This window comes from Rhinopithecus bieti, unplaced genomic scaffold (assembly GCF_001698545.2).
Source record: "Rhinopithecus bieti isolate Rb0 unplaced genomic scaffold, ASM169854v2 scaffold_13029, whole genome shotgun sequence".
Taxonomy (NCBI): Eukaryota; Metazoa; Chordata; class Mammalia; order Primates; family Cercopithecidae; genus Rhinopithecus; species Rhinopithecus bieti.
Window position 1 is genome coordinate 2,628,769 of NW_016807982.1, and position 8,828 is coordinate 2,637,596.

The 8,828-nt window shown below is 39.8% G+C and overlaps 1 protein-coding gene across 6 annotated transcripts in view; it reads right to left on the bottom strand.

Moving 5' to 3' along the window:
• ZMYM6 (zinc finger MYM-type containing 6) overlaps positions 1-8,828 on the bottom strand; it is a 51,644-nt gene that overhangs the window by 17,016 nt on the left and 25,800 nt on the right. For all 6 annotated transcript variants that reach the window (XM_017884552.1, XM_017884556.1, XM_017884555.1 and 3 more), the window contains 4 exons: positions 7,588-7,760; positions 5,794-5,941; positions 3,990-4,130; positions 2,836-2,873 (listed from right to left, as the gene is read on the bottom strand). In XM_017884552.1, coding sequence (XP_017740041.1) covers positions 2,836-2,873; positions 3,990-4,130; positions 5,794-5,941; positions 7,588-7,760 — 500 coding nt within the window. The remainder of the gene's footprint in view (positions 1-2,835; positions 2,874-3,989; positions 4,131-5,793; positions 5,942-7,587; positions 7,761-8,828) is intronic.

Genomic DNA, 8,828 nt, shown 5'->3' on the forward strand with positions numbered 1-8,828 from the left:
AAAAAAAAAAAAAAAAAAGAAATACTCCACATATAATTCAAGACTAATTATCTCATATATATAGAGGAAAGAAGCATTCTCAGAGTACGGAAATCTATAATTAATATAGAATGTTTTTATGAATACATGTTAATACTAATATATAATAATACATTAATATCTTGATTATACAATTGTGTGGTTAATAATTAATGTACAACACAGTGATTTATTATGTAATTTTAAAATATAATTTAGGCTGGGCGCGGTGGCTCAAGCCTGTAATCCCAGCACTTTGGGAGGCCGAGACGGGCGGATCACGAGCTCAGGAGATCGAGACCATCCTGGCTAACATGGTGAAACCCTGTCTCTACTAAAAAATACAAAAAAAAAAACTAGCCGGGCGAGGTGGCGGGCGCCTGTAGTCCCAGGTACTCGGGAGGCTGAGGCAGGAGAATGGCATAAACCCGGGAGGCGGAGCTTGCGGTGAGCTGACATCCGGCCACTGCACTCCAGCCCGGGCGACAGAGCGAGACTCTGTCTCAAAAAAAATATATATATATAATTTATTGCACAATACGGAATATTCAAATAAATACCAAGTTAACTTAATGACAGTTCATTATCTAATGTGGTATGCTGCTTGAAAATAATTAAGGAGAAATTACTATCATCTTCCAACAACACAAATAATGAGAGGGTTACGAGACACTAAATTAGGATAAGCTATCTCTCCACATTTCAGTGAAGGCTGGTCTGATTCCTTGGAAGACTTTTGCTAAAGAATGAATCTAATGTAGTTTACAGAGTTTTTCTTTTTCTTTTTTTTTCACTGAGGATTTCTTGGTATGCAGACACATTTTTCATCTTTAGATTTGCCACCATGAACAGCAATCCACATTTAGCTCACCTTCAAAAATAGTAATTGCTGCTGAAATATGGTCAAAAGCCTATGGCAGTCACTTTACTGTCAGTTGTGCCCAAGGCCCGGCTTGACTGCTAGGACCCTCTTCCAGCTGCTTTTGTTTTTCTAATTCTAGCAAGACTTCCTCTATTAATCCATGGGGGACAACCCAAGCAAATATTCAATATCCTCTTCAGGAACTCTATGCAAATCTACCTTCTGTTCTACTTGCACAGATTCCTTATTAGCAGGTGTTACGTTGCTATGTTGTCTTCCAAGTTAAAGCCTCTTTAAATTATGGTAAGGCTGAAATGTTTTGATAGCTTTGGAGTTAGCAGATACAGCTTGCCGGCTCATTTTTATATTCCTAAAACCTTGGTGAGCTTTAAAATTGGAGAGCCAGCCATGACTTGTAGTAAACCTTTTGTCTCACTGTCACCTCTTTTCAAATCAAAATCAGAATACTCATGCCTTAGCATAGATGACAGATTGCCCTCAGGGGTGCATTATGGCAGCATTGATCTTGCAACTTGTGTTACCAGAACTTTTTTCCATTTATTCCATTATCAATGCCTGGTTATAATTTTTATGAACTAAGAGGCATACCTGCTTTAATACTGCTTTCAGTTTTTTGAGCACTACCGCTAATATTCTGCAGGGTACACTCTCCTAAATTAATAGCATGAGATATCACAGCAGTGGTTTGGTCATCTTCATAGATTTTTTTATCACATCTAACTTTCATTCTAAAGTTATTAAATTTGGAGCACATTTTTTAGCACTAGCACCACCACTTAATATAACACTTAAATGGCATTGTTCTATGATATGAAAAAGAGTTTTAATTATATCAAGAGCAAATGTTAAGACAGCAGCACAAGCTGGGCACCATCGGCTCATGCCCGTAATCACAACAGCTTCGAGGTTGAGGTGGGAGGATCACTTGAGGCCAGGAGTTTGAGACTAGCCTGGGCAACATAGCAAGACTGAGACCCTATCTCAACAAAAGAAAAAAACAAAATAAGCTGGGCGTGGTGGCAGACACCTGTGGTTCTAGCTCCTCAGGAGGCTGAGGTAGGGGATTGCTTGAGCCCAGGATTTCAAGGTTGCAGTGAGCTATGATCATGCCACTGCACTCCAGCCTGGGCAACAGAGCAAGACCCTGTCTCAAAAGAAAAAAAAAAAGGCATAACAGTCATCAGAAACATTAACCCAAGAACTGATACAGTATCATGTGATACTAATAAAGAATGATGGGAATTTTGTTTTCCTGCTAAAGTGATGCTGATACAAGGCAACAATGCCATAATTTGCAGTCAGCCTGCCAGACTTGAAAGTATGCATTTCTTGAACATTTTTTTTAATTTTGAGGAGTCTCACAATATTTCAAATTTGAGACATAAAGTGAATGTCTAAATGTATTTTTACTTTGCACTATTTTCAGTCTCACATAATTCAAAGTTGCATAAAACAGGACTACACTGAACTTTCGAAACTTAAAAGGAAAATACTTGAATATAGTAAAAGAGAAAAATAATGTAGTTTTGTTATTTCCAACCAGGTGGAATTAACAAGAATTTAAATAAATTATAGAACCTGAATATAAATAATAAAATAAATCAAGAATGCATTCTTACTAATGATCTAAGATTAAACTGTAAGATTCAAAACAAAAGCGCACAATATATCACTCCACTTTTTTAAAGACTAAGCTTGCCACTATGAACAGCAATCCACGTTTACATCATCTTCAAAAAACAGTAATTGCTGCTGAAATATGGTCAAAAGCCTATGCCAGTCACTTTACTGTTAGTTGTGCCCAAGACCCAGATTAATAACTAAGACCCTCTTCCAGCAAAAAGAAAAGTATTCAGATATATTAGAATGCTATACCCAAAGTGAAAATAAGCCCAAGTGGCATTATCAAGAAAAGTATTAACAATCAAACTCACATCTTGAATGATCTTTGCTGCCTCTTTAGAAACTGCACCTGTTGTAAATTAAAATAAACATTATTATCTGAGAATATACAGAAGTAAACACTGAAACTGAGAAGTTACTTTCCTCCCATTAAGCTGGGCTAGAGTCTAAACCAGAATTTCTCAGAAAAATGGTACAGGGAAACTGTATCAGTATCACCCAGGGTGCTTAATGTTGGTAAGGCTTCATGGGCCCCAACCCTATCCAACTGTATTAGAACCTCTGGCAGTAAAGGAATAGGAATATCAAAATAATTTGGGCTCCTAAAAAAATATCATTTCCTGGGGAGTGTCTCTGAACCTTCTATGGCTCAAGAGCCTGCCTGATTAAAAAAAAAAAAAAAAAATTAGCCCAGTGTGGTGGCCTGTAATCCCAGCACTTTGGGAGGCCAAGGCGGGAGGCCAGGAGCTCCAGACCAGCCTGGCCAACATGGTGAAACCCCGTCTCTACCAAAAATATAAAATTATCTGGGTGTGGTGGCAGGCACTTGTAAACCCAGCTACTCAAGAGGCTGAGACAGAAGAATTGCTTGAACCTGGGAGGTGGAGGTTGCAGTGAGCCCAGATAGCGCCATTGCACTCCAGCCTGGGTGACAGAGTGAGACTCCGTCTCAAAAAAAAAAATTAAAATTGAAAAAACAAAATAAAGACACTTCCTTTCCCATCCACACCACCTTGCTTGCTACCCACTCCCCTGAGGCGGGGTGGGGGGGCGGCGGGAGGGGTGCATGTTCCCCTACATCACATGAAGAAAGGTATTACCAGTAAGAACTACTGGCTAGTAGCTCACACCTGTAATCCCAGCACTTTGGGAGGCCGAGGCAGGTGGACCACCTGAGGTCAGGAGTTTGAGATCAGCCTAGCCAACATGGTGAAATCCCGTTTCTACTAAAAATACCAAAATAGCTGGGCATGGTGGCAGGTGCCTGTAATCCCAGCTCCTCGGGAGGCTGAAGCAGGAGAACTGCTTGAGCCCAGGAGGCAGAGGGTGCAGTGAGTTGAGATCGCGCTATTGCACTTCAGCCTGGGCAACAAGAGTGAAACTCTGTCTCAAAAAAAGAGAACTACTTAGGCTAGACAACACTCACTTCTATGGCTTAGCCAAATGTCATTATATCAAGTCATACCTTTTAAAACACTGTTAGTGTTCCCTGTAGATAAGGCAGCAGGTATTTTTGCCAATGACACCACACTGGTTATAACTGGTGTTGTATCTGTCCTTGCAGAAGGGAGCTCCATCACAGCAGTTTTCGCTTTAGAAATATTTACTGATTAAAATAAAAAGTTAAGACCTGGAATAAGCAAAAGGGTCTCTCTCTCATACACACTCATACTCACACACAAAACCCTGTTTAGTAACTAGGTTTTCAAGAAGCAATACAAATATCTGATTCTGTATAATGTTAGGTTGGGTGACTCTGGTCAGATTAGTGTTCATTAGGACTTAAAGAGAGTTCAATTCTATAAAATTATAAACCTCAAATGACATTTAACAGGTAGAAATACAGGTGCTGGATACAGTGGCACCAGCCTGTAATCCCAGCTACTTGGGAGGCTGAAACAGGAGGATCACTTGACACCAGGAGTTCAAGACCAACCTGGGCAACATAGCAAAACCTACTCTCAACAACAACAACAAAAAAGACAACTATTAGCTTCAGGATTCACTGGGCTGTTCTATTAGTAACTATTAAAACTCCTAGACCTAAGCGTGCATCAAATAAAAACAGCATGACAATTTTTATAAATAAGTTAATGAGGGAGCTGTCCAACCCCATAACACTGGTTTTCTTAACCCATATTATAAAATGAATATTCTACTACCAACTTGACTGGTTCTGGGGAATGGAGGGCTAACACAAAAGATTAGCACAAGGCATTTATGATTAAGGTAATCATTAATAAGGCTGCAAAGGTAGGCAATGGCCAGACTGCAAGGAGCCAAAGCTCTGTCAATTAGGTAGCACTCCAGGCTTTGATCACAGGACATAATACCAAGCGGCTTTTTTTCTTCTGAGAGGGAGTATATCGTTCTGTTGCCCAGGCTGGAGTGCCATGGTGTGATCTCGGCTCACTGTAACCTCCATCTCTCGGGTTCTCATGCCTCAGCCTCCTGAGTAGCTGAGATTACAGGCACACACCACCACACCTGGCTAATTTTTGCATTTTTAATAGAGATGGGGTTTCACCATGATTACCAGTCTGGTCTCGAACTCCTTGCCTCAAGTAATTTGCCCGTCTCAGCCTTCCAAAGTGCTGGGATTACAGGTGCAAGCTACCGCGCCCGGCTACCAAATGTTTTTAATCTAATACTGAGAAAGAAATATTTAGGAGAGCTACTTTATGAATACACCATGGATCTATCTACTCACCTGGATATTCTGACCACATTAGCTGTCCTACTTGCAAAATTATTTTATTCTTAGCCAGGATCAACTTTGCTACCCAAGTAGAACCCATCTATTTTATATTTTCTGAGATAATTAATGTGTTGTTCTTTTCTCCTTGCCTATAAGCAAGCTCTGAATCAAATTTTACACTAGTCACAGCAACTATATTAACTATACTCTCCCTTTGTTTGCCCTGATTTTCTATTTTTATTTCTGGTTTATTAACTAAACACTATATATCCTTAGTTTAAGTTATTTATGTACAGATACATTCAATCAAAAGCAATCAAATACAAGTTTCCTATAAAAATAAGTGCAGATACATTATTGGCCTTTTGGTGTGCTTGACCATCAGAGCAAAAAGTATTAGAATTACTTTTCCCTCAAGGGAAAATCTTAAAGACTTCTTAAAGAAAATTTAAGGAAATTCAGGCTATTTGAATCCAATGAAATTTTGTTTTTATTATATTATTTATAACTGTGTGTGCTGTTAGTGTCCTAGCACTGACATAAAAATCCCATTAGCTAAGTTTAATTTTACCTTTATTTTGTGGAAGAGAGTCATTCATAATTTGCTGATGACAAAACTCCAAGACACAAAATAGATTACAGAAATGTTTAATGTTGCCTCGCCACTTTATGGACTCATTTAGTTTACCCTGTCGTTTACAACCATCACACTTGGCCATCTGAGAAAGAAACGTTGGACAAGACAGGCTTAAAACTATAAAATAATGATAAGATAACATTAATCATAAAAAGAGGCACTATGAACACAGGATATATGAGTCAGTTGAGACTACAAAATGTAAGGTTCTTACCTTAAAATACTGATTTTATTTAATTTTTTGTTTTATATAGATGCCCTAAATCAAGATAATATAAAAATTGTGGCCAGGCACGGCAGCTCACACCTGTAATCCCAGCATTTTGGGAGGCCGAGGCAGGCGGATCACAAAGTCAGGAGTTCAAGACCAGCCTGACCAACATGATGAAACCCCGTCTCTACTAAAAATACAAAAATTAGCTGGGCATGGTGGCACACGCCTGTAATCCCAGCTACTCAGAAGGCTGAAGCAGGAGAATTGCTTGAACCCGGGAGGCAGAGGTTGCAGTGAGCGAAGATCGCATCACTGCACTCCATCCTGGGCGACAGAGCAAGATTCTGTCTCAACAAAACAAAACAAAACGAAAAAATGCTCTTGTTTTCAAAATTACCAATAAGGGAGTCTAAAGACAGGTTCATAACTGGGTGTGGTGGTGCGCACCTTTCCTGGTTACTCAGGAGCCTGAGGCAGGAGAATCGCTTGAACCCAGGAGGCGGAGGCTACAGGGAGCCAACATCACCCACTGATCACACCACTGCACACCACCCTGAGCAACAGAATAAGGTTCTGTCTGGCAGTGGGGTGGAGGGTGGGCAGCGTGAGGTGGGGGAAGAAAAGATACAAATGAAAAATAAGTAAAAAAAAAATAAAGATAGGTTCAACTTTTAAGAAATTAAGCAGCAGCTTACAGCAGTTGATATAATATGGGCTTTGGAGTCATAAAGGTTTTGATTCATTCAGCAAATATTTAATTAGACATCCTTTGTCTTAAGCACTGTGATTGGCCCTAATTATATAATCATGAAAATAGATTACCCTCCCCCAACAATAAAATTCTATTTTGGGGGTGAGGGAGACAAGGAAACAGTGATTTCACCAGAGTGTTATAGATGCTGTCTTCCTGTCCCCTACCAGCTTCCTCAAGAGCGTATTACTTAACTTCCCTGGACCTCTCTCCTTTTTCTTATTTATAAAATGGCAATAATATACTTAGCTCTTGGGACTATGGTAGGATTAAATGAAATGACACTTACGGAGCACCAGATATGTATTAGTGGTTCAATTAACTGCAGCTACCATTGTTAGCCTTTCAAAAAGTTAATCTTTTTTAAAATGAGGTAGGAATGGTTGCCAGCTATTGTCCTTTGACCTATGAAGTGAGACAAGGTCTGACTTCAAATTCCTCAGAGTAACCTGAATGAGAGAGCCACTTGAGGCAACATTATGTGAAGTTCTAACCTGAAAGAAGTCAAATAAGGGCAATGTGCCTTATAAGAAGGCAAACATAAAAGGAACATATCCAATCAACAACAAAGTCTGCAGAAATCCTATACTTTTTATCCCAAAGATTTCATGTTTATATTCAACTGAATTTTTGTTATAGTCCATAACTTATTTTATCCAGTGCTAAACACCAAATTTTTCTTGACATAATTTGAATATATTTTAAATAGAAAACAATTTGCACTGATTTCAGAAAGCCAAAAAAAGTATATTATCACCTTTACCTGATAAAACAGAACCGTAAATTTGGACATACAATCTTCACAACAAAACTCTTCTAACTTGCCCTCCAATCGGTTTTCTACCAAATTTGGGGATGTCTGTGAACAATAGCTGCACATCTTACAGTAGTTTCCCCATCGTTCTCCAAAGTCACGGGCAGATAGGAATTTGCAAACTGAGGATCAGAGGAATGAAAGGAAGAAAGATCAAATTTACATTAACTGAGGAGGTATAAGAAGTTTCTGTGGTCTCAGATATAAAACTTTAAGAAAATTTCTAATACTTACACAATTATTTGCCTCTAGATTACAGGACAGTCTCTATAGTCACAAACCAAACTTATACCACCTTTTATTTCATTTTATTTTATTTTTTTGAGACAGAGTCTCACTCATTTTGCCCAGGCTGGAGGGCAGTGGCACGATCTCAGCTCACTGCAACCTCCGCCTCCCGGGTTCAAGTGATTCTCCTGCCTCAGCCTCCCGAGTAGAGTAGCTGGGATTACAGGCGCCTGCCACTACGCCCAGCTAATTTTTATATTTTTAGTAAAGACAGCGTTTCGCCATGTTGGCCAGGCTGTTCTAGAACTCCTGACCTCAGGTGATCTGGCTCACCTCAGCCTCCCAAAATGCTGGGATTATAGGCGTGAGCCACTGCGCGTGGCCCCCACCTTTTAAATATACTCTAAATATTAGGCCATTTATATTCAGAAACATCAGAGGTATAAAAGTTTTTTAAGCCAAGAAGCAGCAACTATTTAAGCTCATCTTTACAAATGAGTGCATGAACAAAAAGATCTCTGACATCATAGCTAAACTTATGAAGAGATTTTCTTTATTAATACCACTGATCTAATCATTTTTACAGTTTTTTATTGCAATTATTGCAACATTTAAAAAGACTGACTTTCGTCCATGCACAGTCGCTCAAGCCTGTAATCCTAGCACTTTGGGAGGCCGAGGCGGGAGTATCACCTGAGCTCAGGAATTCAAGACCAGTCTGGACAACATGGTGAAACCCCGTCTTTACAAAAAATAAAAAAAGGCCGGGCGCAGTGGCTCAAGCCTGTAATCCCAGCACTTTGGGAGGCCGAGACGGGCGAATCACGAGGTCAGGAGTTCGAGACCATCCTGGCTAACACGGTGAAACCCCGTCTCTACTAAAAAATACAAAAAGCTAGCCGGGCGAGGTGGCTGGCGCCTGTAGTCCCAGCTACTCGGGAGGCTGAGGCAGGAGAATGGCG